The sequence below is a fragment of the Pristis pectinata genome, chromosome 16, assembly GCF_009764475.1.
Source record: "Pristis pectinata isolate sPriPec2 chromosome 16, sPriPec2.1.pri, whole genome shotgun sequence".
NCBI lineage: Eukaryota > Metazoa > Chordata > Chondrichthyes > Rhinopristiformes > Pristidae > Pristis > Pristis pectinata.
In genome coordinates, this window is record NC_067420.1 from 12,439,846 (window position 1) to 12,456,224 (window position 16,379).

General features: G+C 42.6%; 1 protein-coding gene across 1 annotated transcript in view; it reads left to right on the forward strand.

The window, feature by feature from the left end:
- Positions 1 to 3,934: 3,934 nt before the first annotated feature.
- The window catches only part of LOC127578860 (protein diaphanous homolog 3), a 111,273-nt gene continuing 98,828 nt past the window's right edge, over positions 3,935 to 16,379 (forward strand). The window contains exons 1-2 of the mRNA XM_052031380.1: positions 3,935 to 3,992; positions 12,448 to 12,573. Of these exons, the coding sequence (XP_051887340.1) occupies positions 3,954 to 3,992; positions 12,448 to 12,573 (165 nt within the window). The 5' untranslated portion in view covers positions 3,935 to 3,953. The remainder of the gene's footprint in view (positions 3,993 to 12,447; positions 12,574 to 16,379) is intronic.

Sequence of the window (16,379 nt, forward strand, 5' to 3'; positions counted from 1 at the left end):
AACAAATATTATTTTAGCATTCACTACGTAGCTAATTAGATAAAGAAAAGGCTGATCTACTTTTGTTTTACAGTGTCCTATTGTAATTTCAAATTTGTGATCATGTCACCTTATAGATATTTGTTTAAAACTATAATTCACTGTTGGAGTGAAGGCAGAGACACGTCATAGAGCTCAGCCACTTCTATCCAGTTAACAGTGGCCTGGAATTTCCTGTGAATGACAAGCTGGTCACACACACCACCATTGCACCCTGTAGCTTTAGAACTAACCTGGAGCAGATCACCATGTGGTAACTTCCAGTGGAGTGTTGGATCTTCTGCCTGAAGTTGGCAAAGGCTGCCCACGGAAATGTTTGATAGCCATCTAAGCCATACCCCCAGGCTTACTGGCCATCAAAACTATTAAAGAGTTTGAATTTAGAAGTCTGTCTATATTTCAGAGCTTGCAGCCACATCAAACAACGCTTGCTGGGAAATGTCAGTACTTCAGCAGTGTAAATACAAGAAATTTTGGAACTTTAGTGCATGTGCATCCAAATACAGAAGTTCAGAACTAGCTGTCAGATATCCACCTTCAAATCAGCTGGCAGACTCTGCACTAGACTTCATGCCAGTTGTAATGAATAAACTTGCCAGGACATACATTGGGAAAACTACCCTTGGATTAACATTCACAAGCCTGTTCATTACAATGAAGATTTTAAGGCTACAGGGAAGAAAGGTAAGAACAAGTAAGTGTAAGGTAAATTACATTAAAGGTTAATAACGTAGATGCAATGTTTTAAATTAAAGTGTTTTTAAGTTTTGCATGATTTTTCAGTTTCTGAAATAAAATTAGATAACCTTTTTTGTATGCTTCAGGACTTTTAGGAATAGTCAGAGGCATTTCAATAGCTTGACAGATTCTATAGATTGTAAAGTTAGGGGATGGCTTTTGGTAAAGCTAAGGGATAGCTTTCTGTCCATCTGAGTTCTCAAAATATCCAAGCCATTCAAAACAGGTTAATCATACAATGAAAAAAAACTTGAGAAAACCAAGAAACACTCAATTTATCTGAAAAAAATGTAAATTCCTTAAACCAACCTCTCTCCCACTGCAGCCATTCTCCACTGAAGTGGATTGAGCTACTGAGCTTGTGTCAGGTCTACACTAAGTGCAGTTTCAGTGGGCAGACTTTCTAGCTTAACTGCTGAGAAATTGACAATAGCTAGCACTCTATGAAGTGCCACATTGGAGTCCAGAGACAAGATCCTAAGGAAGCATGACTGGGGAGATGTCAACATGTTTTTTTTAACCTGTGGGAGGCTTTCGAACAGGGGGGACATTATTTGAAAATCAGGTGCCTGTCATTTGAAAGCAAAGTATGTAGACATTGCTTCTCTCAGAGGATAGTGAATCTCTAGAATTCTCTACCTTAGAGAATTGTGAATTCCAGCTCATTAGATGTATTTAAGACGGAGGAAGATACATTTTTGAACTGAGGGCTATGGGGATCTGGCACAGAAGTGGGGTTGAGGCCTGGGGTAGATCAGCCACCATCATTTTGAATGTTAGGGCAGGCGGGCAGGCTTGAGGGGCTAGGTAGCCTACTCCTGCTCCTATTTAATTGTGTTCTCAGGAAGTGTGAGACTCCTGTGTGTGAGGCTACTTTCATGTGAAAATTTAGGTCAATGAAATTCATAATGAAGTGGTGTCACCCTGGTATTAACAAACAGCTTTTGAGCTTGCAGTTATTGTATACTTTAAAACTGGGTTAGTATATAACATTATTCACTAAATTTATGTGGAAAGCGAGTATCCATGAATTATGATGAGCCTATTCTGCATAACAAAAGTCTATCTCCTGAATATGAGACTGTAAAAATGTGACCCCTCTCTGATCTAGCTGTTGATTTCCCATATCTTGTTACTTGAGAAAGGAACCATATATCAGACTCAATCGTCTTTGTACTATAATACCCTGTGATTTTAAAACAATGACTAAACTATGTGAATAAAACCAATTAATATACAAATGCAAGTGACCCTGAAATCAATCTTCAGGGACAAGCAAAACAAAGCTTTACATTAATGTAATTTACTCATGCAGATTAAGTGAATTAAACTAAAACTCGCTTGATAATAGGTGCAAAAGGTAACAAATCCAGTGTGACATTTTATGGCAATATCCGTGTTATAAATGGTGGTCTAAGAAGGAATTCCTAAAATGTAACATTAATCCAATTAGGTCATGCATAATTATATCTCCAGGGATTAATTGTTATGAATATTGTGATTTTGGGAGTTCTGATGTGTGACTGTTTTGATTAAATAATCACTAACCCACGGCAGTGGATGTCCATTCGGTGAAGTTATGGTCCGTATCACATTTATCCAAACATCTTCAGCTTTTTACAAATTCGTGTGTTGTCCAATTGTGGGATAATGTCGGCACAACATTGTGGGCTGAAGGACCTGTTCTGTGCTGTACTTTTCTATGTTCTGTGTTCTAATCTGGAATTTCAGATCCCCTCACCACCAACCTAGACCACCCTCTAGCTACACTGAACTACTGAACCTACAAACACCCTCAAGCCTCACCTACCTATAAACACCCCCACACAGCCCCCAACTCCCCAACCTCAATATAAATAAGAGACTAATCGAGGCATTAGAAGAACTGCAGAATTTGTACATTATCCTTGGAGTGGTGTAGAGGAGATTCATCAGGATGTTGCCTGCATTGAAGCACTTCAGTTATAAGGAGAAACTGGACAGACTGGTTTGTTTTTCTTGGAGTGGGGGAGGCTGGGGAAGTAGGAGTGTGGACCTAATTGAGGTACACAAAATCATAAGAGGGACAAGAAATGGTGGATAGTAAAAATCATTTTTTACACGATGGAGGTGTCTAAAAACAAGACGATTAAGGTGAGGGGAAGGAGGTTTAGAGGGGATCCGAGGAGGATTTTTTTTCCACACAGAGGGTGGTCAGAGTCTAAATACACTGTCTGAAGAGGTGGTGGAGGCAGATATTCTCACGGCATTAAATAAACATCTAGACAAGTACTTTAGTCGCCTAGGCACAGGAGAATGTGGATTTAATGTGGGCAAATGGGATTAGTGCAGATTGGAACAATGGGCAGCAGGGACATGATGGGTTGAAGGGCCTGCTTCTGTGTCATACACTTCTATGACCCCAATTCCTCCTGACAAGGTCCCACATGGTTGGCTAGTCTGGAAGGTTAGATCAGTTGGCTTGGTGGAAGGAGGCAGAGGGCTCGAGTGGCTGGGTAGGCTGTGACTTCTTTTCCCTGGAGCGTAGGAGGCTGAGGGATGACCTTATAGAGGTATATGAAATCATGAAGGGTATCACTAAGGTGGACGGTCACAGTCTTTTTTCCGGGGTAGTGGAGTCTAAAACTAGAGGGCATAGATATAAGGTGAGAGGAGAAAGATTTTAAGGGGACCCCGGGGGCAGGTTTTTCCACACAGCGGGTAGTGGGCCGATGGAACAAGCTGCCAGAGGAGGTGGTAGAGGTGAGTACAATAACAATGTTTCGATGACATTTGGACAGGTACATGGATCGGAAGATTTAGAGGGATCTGAGCAAACGGGACTAGCTGGGATAGACATCTTTGTCGGCACGGACGAGTTGGGCCGAAGGGACTTTTTATGTACTGTACAACTCTTTGATTCGATAAAAAAAACTTCCCCACCAACCATCTGAGTTGGGGGGCACAAGACGGGGCAACTGCCGCTAATGTCAAGTTCAGGTTGGTTCCCAGACTGGTGGATTGCGGAAGTCACATCAGCCACAGGGCTGGGCTGAAGCTGGGAGGCAACAACAACCAGAATGAGCAGTAGCGCAAGACTGAGCGCCGAGAAGCAGGCGTGGCTTCTGAACTCGGTGAGGTGCGGGACGCTGACGTGCGGCCAGGCCATCCAGGAAATCAACGAGAGCGGGGCGAGGATGGAGCTGACGGGCGTCGGCGGCTGCACCACCCCGCAGGTGAGTCGGGACGTCCCGCAGGTGGGAGCAGGCTCGGCCGGGGGGTGGGGGAGCGAGGGCATTGTTTCCTTACCTGTTGTACTTCGGCAGTGTGGGCAGATCGGGTTCTTTCGCTACCGTAATCACCGTACCAGGCTCTCGAAGCACAACTTTGACCCAGAATTTGAGACTGAAATTGCAGGGAAAATCCCGGGCAATCTGGAAAAGCAAATAAAAAGTCCAAGGTGTCAGACTGCTGTTTGATTTACTGTCTGATAGATGTAATAATTTTTTGCAAGGCCGACCATAAATACCAAAGTGGTTGTCTGAAAAGCAGAGAGTGCTGTAAACACTCAGCAGGTTAGACAGCATCTGTGGAAGGAGAAACAGAGTTAATGTTTCAGGAGTGGCCTTAAATAACATTTTGTGTTTTTGTTTCAGATTTGCAGTATTTTTAAAAGTGTTTTTTTACCAGAGTGTTTTCCACTTTACCAATTTCTGCTGCTTTCTGGCAATTTACATGCAATCCCACTATAATTTGGTGATCTTTTGGATTTCGGACACCCCTGATCTCACATCTAGCATGTCTGCAGATCATAAAGTGTATCACATTTTTGCCTGAGGCATTTTTAATCTTCCTTCCAAAGCACAACTTTGACCCAGAATTTGAGACTGAAATTGCAGGGAAAATCCCGGGCAATCTGGAAAAGCAAATAAAAAGTCCAAGGTGTCGGACTGCTGTTTGATTTACTGTCTGATAGATGTAATAATTTTTTGCAAGGCCGACCATAAATACCAAAGTGTTGTCTGAAAAACAGAGAGAGCTGCAAACACTCGGCATGCCGGACAACATCTGTGGAAGGAGAAAGAAAGTTAATGCTTTTGGCCGTTGTAATGGCATTCTGGCTATTTCCTTTAACCATTTCACTGTTAGTTTAAGTGCCGCCACTGATTTGTTTGCAGGATAATAAAAAGAAGCGCGAACAATCCTTGTAAATTTCTAACATCTGGTTTATTAGAATGATATTCATAATCCATCAAATGTATTTGCAACAAGAACAGGCATTCATTACCTAGGTTTAGTGTATCCAGATGGGCATTAGATTGCAGCAGGACACTGATAATCATTGTAGGCACTGGCTGGGGGCAGGAGAGTGGGTGGTGAGGATGCAGTGGAGGGTGGAGATTGATATTTTTATTCCAAGTCTTGGGGGGAGATCATGGGTTCAAGGACTTGGACAGATGGGATGAACAGGGAGAGAATGGTTGATAGTGTGGTGAGGACCAGGAGGAGATTTGGATCAAAGTGGAGTCAGGGCCATCAAGGATCAAGAGGGTCAGGGCATTGGACATTTGGGAGGGATCAGAAGGAACATTTGGGGGTGGAGGAGAAGTTGGTGCTATGTGGGGGTGTAGGTAGTGGCAGAAGGATCAGAATACAGGTGAAGGCAGAAGGGTCAGGTGTGATGTACCATGAAGGGATTCCAATTCAGCGTTACACTATTTACATGTGATTGTCTGAGGGGGATCTCAACAACATTCAGTTCTGGACAATTTAGCTGAAGTTCTCCAGGCTGCTCCAAGAGGAGCAATGCATGGAGAGTGCCAATATCCAGTATGCAACTGACATGAAAATCACATTGCGATGCCATGGTGGCTCACAGTTCCGCAAGTTTCCTGCCAAATATCCAGAGTGATGGGAAATAGCCTGGAAATGGACATTACCATGCACTGTTCTTCAGAAGACTGCTCAAGTTCCTCTGAATCACTGTTCTGATTGCAACATTACTCGTTCCTTGCAAGCACTCCCTGGTTGCTGAAAGGGTGCTGCTTGTGTTGCCGTATGACCCTTTAAGGGCTACTTCCTGATATCAATGCTGGAGAAGGTTGTTGGTTCGACCTCCTTTGTCAGGTGACTCTTTTTTTAAATTCATTAATGACCGAACAAACATGGAGCCACTAGCCTAATTGCAAGATTTCCTTTGGCATTTCTGAGCATTTAATTTTGTTGAAACCACCAGGGTGTGCAGTGACTGGGATTAAATTTGAGTAGGTGCACTTGAGGCTTGTTTTGCAGAGAGTTGTGTCGTACTCTGCCTAGGACTGCAGAAAAAATGTGCCTTTATGTGATTCAATTTTCAGCATGTGGGTGTTGCTGGCAAGACTAACATTTATTGCTCATTCATAGTTGCTATGGAAAAGGTGACAATGAGTTGCTTTCTTGAACCACTGCAGTGCAGCTGGTGAAGGTACTCCCACAGTGATATTAGGTAGGGAGTTTCAGGTGTAGACCCAGCAATGATAAAGGAACAGCTTTGTATTTTCAAGTTAGGATAGCCTGTGATATGGAGAGAACCTGCAGGTGGTGGTATCCTGCCCTTCTCCCTCTCTTGGTGGTAGAAACTACATATTTGGAGTAGCCGAGGTGAATAACTGCAGTTTATTTTGTGGAAGGCACACACTCCAGCTAGTGTGTGCCAGTGGTGGAGGGAATGAACATTTAGTGTAATGGATGGGGTGCTAATAAAATGGGCTGCTTTGTTCTGGATGATGTTGAGCATTACGAGAGTCGTTTACGCTGCACTAACAAGGCAAATGGAGAGTATTCCATAGTGTTCTTGTCGTGTCCTGTATATGGTGAAAAGGCTTTGGGGTGTCACTCACCACAGGATACCTCACCATCAACCTAATCTTGTAGATGCAGTATTTAAGCGGCTGTTCCCTTTGAGTATCTAGTCAGTGGTAACCCTTGAGATGATAGTGTGGGACTAGGCAATAGTAATGTGATTGAATGAACAAGGGAATATGGTTGGATGACCTCTTGTGGAAGATGATCATTGCTTGGCACTTACTTAGTGCGTATCCACCATACCTGGATGTTGTTTAGATTTTTACTGGATGCAGGCAAGGACTGCTTCATTTGCTGAGGAGTTGCAAACAGAATCAAACGTTGTTCAGTCATCTCCAAGAAATTTGCATCTGACTCTGATGGGGGAAACAGTTATCGATGAAGCAGCTGAAAATGGTTAGACTGAGGATGTTGCCCTGACAAAGTCCTGCAAGGATGTCTTGGGGCTGGCATGATTGACCCCCGATAACCATCTTCCTTCTGTGGAGGTCTGACTCCAACCTTCAGACTGTTTTATCTTTGTTTATTATCAGAGCTCCTTGATGTCACACTTGATCAAATGCTACCTTAAAGTTAAGTGTGATCATTCTTGCTTCACCTCTAGAGTTAAGCTCTTTGGTCCATGACTGAACCAAAGCTGCAGTGAATTCTGGAGTGGGGTAAATGAGATATTTGCTTACATCAACTGCAGCTTGTAAATCAGATGGGATTATAGGATGTGAGAAGGAGGATTACATCTGAACCACCATCTTCCAATAATTTTGACCCTGTCACTGAAGTTCACTCTCACGGCAGGTCTTATTCTGACTGGGATTCTCTTCTGGAGGTTGAGAGGTTTGAACACTGTCAAGTTGTTTCTGTGTATCACCTTGACCAACAAAAAAGGAATGTATGTGACTCTGTTAATATTCTTGGGGGCAGAAGATGGAGGGCAGGTGAGACTGTGTATGTCGGTGCATCTTGGAAATCTGATACGGTGGTGGGATGAGTGGGAAGTGAGATGTGAGGATGATTAGATTTGAATCCATTTTGGTTTCCATCCATTTTGGGTTTTAAAAAAATTAGGTACCCATAGCCATTGTATATTGTGCAGATATAAACTCCATGCTGTACCAGTATTTGCATCCTGTCCCATTAGATTAATGAGCAATGGATACCAGGCCAGCAAGGTACTATTTTGTGATATGTGGTGCTAATTCGAAATGCAAAATATAGGAAATGAAATAAAGCATCAATAAATTACATTTTTGTCAAAATTTGCTAGAAAGTAGACCTTAAAACTTCTTGAGAGTCATGTCCTCTAAGAATTGCATAACTGCCACATTCCTGCGTTTTTAAGTGCTCTGCTTTTCTCAGGTCTATTTTGCAGTATCAGCTCCCTTGAGGTTTTTGTTCAGAAATTCTTGGCTGCTTTTGTGACTTTTTCCAGGTTGAACTTTGATATCCAAAAAAAGGCAGGAAAAGACCAGCTGGCCCATCAAGTCTGGCACCAAAATAATGGCGGCAGCAGAAGTGCTGCCACAAAAAAAAATCAAGGGAGAGGTCGTGATGACCCCACAAATAGAGTAGAGAAAGGGCCTCGCAGCATGATGACTCCCAGTCATGGGAACTGTAGAGTGTCCGCAGTTCCCTGAAGTCCACCTCAGTGAGCACCTTAATTCTCTTTGAGATGATGAGAGATGAGATATCTTTATTTGTCACATGTACATCGAAACACACAGTAAAATGCATTTTTTGCGTGGAATGTTCTGTGGGCAGCCCACAACTGTCACCATGTTTCCGGCACCAACATAGCATGCCCACAGCTCCTAACCTGTACATCTTTGGAATGTGGGAGGAAACCAGAGCACCCGGAGGAAACACGCACAGACACTGGGAAAACATACAAACTCCTTACAGACAGTGGCCGGAATTGCACTCGGGTTGCTGGCACTGTAATAGTGTCACGCCAACCAGTACACTATCGTGCCTTTGGAAGCTTGCTGTGGCCCAGTGGGGAGGAGTGCACCACCTCCGAATCCAGACATGCACCTGCCTCACCAAGCACCTCCTGCCTCCACATCTGGGTGACTGTGCAGATCCCACATTGGCCTCTTCAGCCACCTCAGAACCCAGAGAACTGGTGTGGAAGTAAATCATCCTTGACCTTGAAGGACCATCTGAGAAGAATCTCCAGAGCAAAGCCCTATAGCAAAAAAAAAGGAATAAGATACTTATAACCCACTTAGGCCACCAAAATCAGTTCATTGACTAGTGAATCTAATAAACTTCTTTGTTCATTCTATGCCTCAATCAAAAATAGTTTGAACAGGCCATACAAACTACAAGGAAGTAGTTACTTTCAGTGGTCCTTTTGAGACTGTTGACAGTACACTTTGTTTGCTAATAAATTCCAAGATTCTTGTGTAAGGTTGGACTTGGATCTGCCCTCTTCTGTGCTGCATGGATATTGAACTGCTCATTGTTTGTAAAACCTTTGTGTTTATACCTTGGGCTAACAACAACTTAAAAAAGTTTTATCATGAATTTAATATGCATGCAAAATAAAGTTCCACATGGAATTTTAACCCAAAATTCTAACTAGGACATTTGGGTAAACATGTGTGATTTACACAAAGTTCTATGAATCTAGAAGACTGAGGCAAAATACTGAGCAGTACATTATCTGTACCAGAAATCTGGCTGCCTAAAATTCCCCTGTCAGTCACTGCTGGTTTGAAAAGAAACTGGGTGTGTTCTCATGTAAATCATTTTTGCTCTTTCCTCATAGTTTTGCAAGTGTTTCCTTAAGCGTTCATCCATAATAATGTGAACTTCTAACACCACCCTTTTGTAAAGTAAATTTTAGATTACTGTATTACCAAGCAGCCTTGAAAACATTCCTCTTACCTACCTTGAGGTTCTTTTGCCAATTGTCTTGAATATTTTCTTCATATCAACTTTCTCAAACCCATCACTACCCTACCTCTAATCTCCTTGCACTCTGCTTTGAAGAGAATAAACCCAGTTTTACTCTCCACTGGTGTTGTCTGGTAAATTTTCTCTGCACCCCTGCTGAGGTCTTCCTAGAATGCCAGACACAATAGACAGCACTGAAGAAGGAAACAGCACTCGAAATAGCAGAGATTTAAATGAGAAACAGTCTGGATAGACAGGAAGGAGCAGTTCTCTTAGCAGTGTGATGCAGGTTAAAAAGTTATTGGTGAAAGGAACTGAGTAAATTTTTTTTCATGTCTTAAAAGGCAGAATCAGGAACTTAGCTTGAAAGTATGCTAGAGGTGGAAGCCCTCATCATGTTGACTCCTACTTTCCTGTTACGGACCAAGAGCAGGGAAGTGGAATCAGTCTGAATAACTGCTTTGGCTGGTGTAGATACACTGGACTGAAAGGCGTTCTATAGTGCTGTAACTTCCTGTTGCCAAAATCTTCTGTAAATCTACACGACACCCATGCTTGCCATTTGCCTGCTCACCAAACCCAATGTTACCGAGACTGGGTCCTTGACATGAACTTCCTGAGGTATGCTGACCTTGAATTGATCAGCATTCCTTATGATCGGTGACACTTCTGGTTGTAAATAGCAAGCCTGCACACAGTATCATTTTCACAGCCAATTAAACAACACTCCCAGCCTCACCAGCTGTCAAAGATTGAATGTTTGTGGATATTAATTAAAAATTAAACATATGTTTTTATATAATTCTTTGTTAAATAAAACAGTTAATTCTAAGATCTAAATTATCTTGTACTTGTCCTCATCCCATGCAGCTATTCATCCCCATTCAAATGATTAGATGTTTCTGTTCCTGATCTTACTTAAGGATAGTGTGAGGTTCCAGAATTGGAGGGCAGTGTTTTGTTAACGGCAGTCATTTGTGTGGAAGGCAAGGATTTCTGCAATTGCATGAACTTGTGCAGGTGTCTCAATTTTATGCAGTGTTATGAGAGTAAATGCCGGCAGTCCGATGCTGAACAGCTGATTTTTTTTGTATTGGAAGATTCAAGCCTATGATTCTGTGAATCATGCCAGGTGGTGATCGAACATGCAATTTGTGCACAGTACTTATCATCTGGATTGGAATGACCTACAAGCTGTGCTGAACTACTTTAAGGAAAGATACTTTATGATGGTAGGTGGCAATGCAAATCACTCTGGAGATTGGAGAGTATTGCAAAAGGTATGGTCAACCATGGGCATCGGTGTCATTGAAGTTCCAGTGGACAAAATGGAGTGGAGGAGAGATGTTCCCTACATCTTTGGAGCAGAAATCCCTCTAACCATATGATCAAATGGGAGGAAGTTGAGGAGAAAATGAATACAATGAGTAAATTTCTAAAACTGGAGATGAAGGCACCCTGTAACTTGATCTAAGGACCTTAGCTACCAGCTTGGACACTAAAACTCCACATGCAGTATACGAAGCATAGAGATGGAATTGCATCCGAGCAGGCAACATTAGGCTGCAGCTATGTCAGGGGAAAAGTGTGACCCATTTGCCTGTTTCCTGAAGTCAGAGGTCACACATGTAGAAGCTCAATGAGATGTGCAATCGGTCTGCCTCCAGACCATAGGTTTACATGTGGCTCTGTGCATTGTCAAGAACCTGAAATCACAAGGGACATGGCAGAATGTGGCTCCTACCTTGCCTATGACTTTGTACAGAGCCTGGAGCTCATCCTTCCCATGTTGTGGCATCTGATGCTGAGATCTGAGCTTCTGTAACAGTAGAAGCTGCTGAAAGTCAAATTACTGCCGGGACGTCTTGTGATTCTACTAGCCTGGTTTTGGATATCACTGTTATTACCGGACTTGCCAAGCAGTCTGCCCTCCAGATGATTACTAAGGGGAGTGGCAGTAACTGTAGGAGTCATGAGTCACTGAAAAAGTGCAGTGCAGGTAGACAAAGTGCAAGGACACAATAAGGTAGATTGGGAGATCATGAGTTCATCTTTTAGGTGCAGAGGGAAGGTGCAATAGGACAGAGTTTCATAGAGCATTTTGGATGTGAAACTCATTAACTCGATCAATCTCTGACTGCTTGGCCAGGAAGAAGTCAACACCTGTATTAACCTTCTCTTCTGACTGTCTTCCTTCCCACGTCTTGGTGCTGAGCTCAATTGGTGTCAGATCATGCAGGATGCAGCAAGCCTTCACAAACCTGGACTCCCTCTTTGGACTGTATTAAAGTAGGCCAACTCCCGATTGACTCGTGTTGATTCACAGCCATCGTTATATGATCACTCATCTCTGGTGTGAGGATGAAGCTGTGATGCCAGTGGCCTGGTTATTAGGATAGCCTTCAATGCCAAGGAGACGCCCATCTAGAGCGAATCAAGGGCACATTGAAGCATCGTGAAAGTTCTGAGTATACAAAGCCAAATTTTCTCTGTATATGCCTCTATTTAACAGCAAGGAACCAGGAGGATTTTTCAGGTGTTATCTTATCCTTGCTTCTTAAACCAAAGTAAGAAATTCATTGGGAAAGAAATTAGTCTTTGATTACCAATGCTAAATCGTATTTAAGTCTTGACTGCCTACAGTACCGATCTCTACACAATTGATTCTGACATATTTGGAACCAAATGTGTGTGAAGTGAATATAATTGGTGTCCAAAACTTTTGCCCATGTTTAGTAAAAGCTATCAAAGACACACTTTTACCTTTCTTGCCAGAGACAGAATTTCTAGTAATGAAGTTGTATTTTATAATTCACAAACTATTGACTTGTTGAAAAAGTAACCATTTTTTTTCAAATAATCAAGGAATTGTATGGAATTTTAGCTATTTGCATCTGTTGTCAACAGTCACTCTGCTAAGATTTTCAATGTTCTTGTTATTCTTGACAGCTTAGCAACAGTGAACAGATCAGGTTACTCAATGCTGTGAAAAACCGAGAGCTCACCATTGACCAAGCCTGGAAAGTTGCTCAAAGTGGCAAGCCTACAATACAGGAGCCAAACAAACCAGATAAAGTATGATTGCAGGCATTCTCTTTTATTGGCTATTGAGTGGGTTTGAAGCATCATTGTTTAGTTAAAATATGGATATCAGTGCAGAGACTTATGCTGCTCTGCATAAAACAGCTTAAATTTGCAGTAGGTTCAATAAAATACTCATTAATTTAGTACTTCAGGTATATAAACTCATTAGTCTTGCAAAATATCATCCTTGTTCCAATATCCCTTTCCATTCCCAAGTCCTTGAACATGTCATTTGAGTTGTGCAGCACAGAGACAGGCCCTTTGGCTCACCTCGTCCATGCCAGCCAAGATGTCTACCTGAGCTAGTCCCATTTGCCCATATCCCTCTAAACCTTTGCTATCCACGTATCTGTCTATATGTCTTTTGAATGTTGTAATTGTACCCACCTCTGCAGCTTCGTCTGGCAGCTCATTCCATATATCCATCTCCCTCTGTGGAAAATGTTGCGCTTCAGATCCCTTTTTAAATCTTTCCCCCCTCACCTTAAACCTATGTCCTCTAGCTTTGTACTCCCCTAATCTGGGATAAAGACTGTGCCCATTCACCTTATCTATGCCCTTCATGATCTTACAAACATCTCTAAGGTCATCCCTCAGCCTCCTACGCTCCAGGGGAAAAAGTCCTAGTCTATCTAGTCTTTATAACCCAAGCATTCCAGTCCCAGCATCATCCTTGTGAATCTTTCCTGCACCCTTTCCAGCTTAATGACAGCTGCATGACCAGAAATGCCACAGTTCTCCAGGTGCAGTCTCACTAATGACTTGGCAGTTGCAACATGACGTCCCAATACGTGAACTTGATGCCCTGACCAATAAAGGCAAGCATGCCAAACACCACCTTCACCACCCTGTCTACCCATGTCTTCACTTTCAGTGAACTATATACCTGTACCCCTGGGTATTTCTGTTCTGCAATGCTCTCCAGGACTGTACCATTTACTGTGCATGACCTGCCCTGGTTTAACTTGGCATTGTGTAACACCTCACACTTGTCCAAGTCTGCCATTCTTAGGCCCACTTCCCTGATTGATCTAGATCCTGTTATAATCTTAGATAACCTTTTCACTATCCACAATACCACCAATTTTCGTATTATCTGCAAACTTACTCACCCAGCCAACTACATTCTCATCCAAATCGCTAATATAGATGACAAACAACAGTGGACACACCATGGTCACAGGCGTCCAATCTGGAAAAACAATCTCCACTATCACCCTCTGTCTCCTTTACCAAGCCAATTTTGTATCCATTTGGCTAACTTACCCTGGATCCCATTTGATCTAATCTTCTGTACTAGCCTACTGTGAGGGACCTTGTCAAGGGCTTTGCTAAGGTCCACGTAGACATGTCTACCGCCTTGTCTCATCAATCCTCTTCATCACTGTTGTGCGAAATGATTCTTTTCTGCCTTAAGGATGAAGGACTCTGGACACGAGCTTTGGATATCAAAACTAGTTTAATCACAAAGGCAAACGCGGGGACAGAATGGATGGGAACAGATACACACTCACATACACGCAGGAGACCGTGAACGTGAGGGGGGATTGCAACTAGGATAAGATACACTCACACACACACACACACACACACACACACACACACACACACTGATACACACAAGCACACAATAACAATGTACAACTTCAGGATATAATACTTCAATGCTTGACCCACACTAGCATTGGCCCTTAGCGCTCCCTGAATCTGAGTGAAATGCTCCCAAACCAAGTCGTGATGCACTCTTACCAGTGATCTCTGCAGCGTTGTGTCACTACTCCTGGGATCGTCAAAGAGGAAGGGCTAGGGGATTGCAACCCTTTTTATGGTGCTAGGAGGCTGGGTGGAGCCACACTGAGTGATTTAAATGGGCCAATGGTTTGAGGGTCAAGGACAAAGGTGCCTGCCACAGCCAATGGTCAGGCAAGTTCAGAGACAAAAGGTACTCTCACACCTGAGGGATGGGTGGAGCCGCACCTTGATTGACTGTGGTATCACTTCCGATCTGAGGAGCAATGCTGTCCTTGGTCAGCGGGGGTCAGTGTCATTACTCTCACATGACAGCCATGTGTTTTCTCACTACAATCACCTCTTTAAAAAGAAAACTCCACATCAAATTTGTGAGACACTTGCAGAATCTCATTAGATTCTCCTTTACCTTATCTGGCATGTCTTCACATTCATCTTACTACATCATTATCAGTTGTTGTCCATAAAATATAAACTTGCAGCCAACATAATAAAATACCTCTCCCACCCTGGTCATTCCCTCTTCTCCCCTCCTCTTCCATCAGACAGAAAATACAAAAGCTTACAAGGATGTACCATCGGGCTCAAGGAGAGCTTCTATCCCACTGTTGTAAGACTCTTGAACGGACCTCTTATATAATAAAGATAAACTCTTGATCTCTCAATCTACCTCAATGTAGCCCTTGCACCTTAATTGTCTGACCTGCACTGCACTTTCTCTGTAAATGTAACACTATATTCTGCATCAATACACAAAAGGTGCTGTAGGAACTCCAGATTCCAGCATCTGCAGAATTCCTTGTATCTCCACTATATTCTGGATTCTGTTTTTGTTTTTCCTTTTGTACTACCTCAATGTACGTGTGTATGGAATGGTCTGTCGCAGTGGCATGCAAACAAAAGCTTTTCACTGTATCTTGGTACATGTGACAATTACCAATCTGTTGAACAGGTCAGAGAGCGAGGTGCCCTTCTGCAGGAAAATCTGAGGTAATATCTTTTGAGTATCCTGTTCTCTAGATCAGTTTTCTTGGATGAAATCTAAATTCCAATTAGATTTTTATATCTTGTAGACTATCCTTGACCACAAATCATTTATTCAGATGTCTGTAAGTGAAAAGCTGAGCATGGCTTGTTCATGTCTTGTTCTAATACAATGGTACATCTTTAAGCTACAAAATACATAATGATCTGTGAGTCCAGTTAGAAGTGACCATTTTCAAGTAAAATGTCAAAGTAGAACATAACCTCCATCAGACAATATCTATCTAGTTTGGATAATGGAAGACTTTGGACAACTGGTACACATTTTAAATATATTGCTTATAATTTTGACTGGAATGATTTTGTGCTTGGTAAGCCCAAATGACTGGAATGATTTTGTGCTTGATACCTTATTTTCAAATGAGGCACTTTTATTTTTGAGAGGAGCCTGTTTTTTTCACCCTGCCCAAAGAAATTTAAATTTAAATTTTTAAAAAATTTTATTTACAGTGTGGTAACAGGCCCTTCCGGCCCAATGAGTCCACGCCGCCCATTTTAAACCCAACTTAACCTACCCGTACGTCTTTTTGCAATGTGGAAGGAAACCAGAGCACCCAGAGGAAACCCACGCAGACATGGGAGAACGTACAAACTCCTTACAGACAGTGACGGGAATGGAACCCCGTTCGCTGGCGCTGTAATAGCATCGCGCTAACCGCTACGCTACCGTGCCGCCAGTACGCACACACTTTATTGGCTTGAACTGTGCTTGCCTTTTGCTGGTGGTGCTAGGTGTTGCTTACAGATCAGCACACTCCTGATTTGAGGCCCTACAGGGAGGAAGGTTAGATGCTGCCACTAGGTTAAGGGGTGGTTCCAGATTGTCCTAACTGAGATGGCCAGATACATTTTCTATGTGGCTGTCAGCTACATGCCAGCTAAACCCGGCTTATCTAGCATGACCCCATTCATTTGAAGGGGCTAATCAATCTTTAGTGACAAAGGTAAGCTTAGCTAAATATTTTGTTTATTTGACTTTGTGTTAACTTTCTAAATTGATTTAC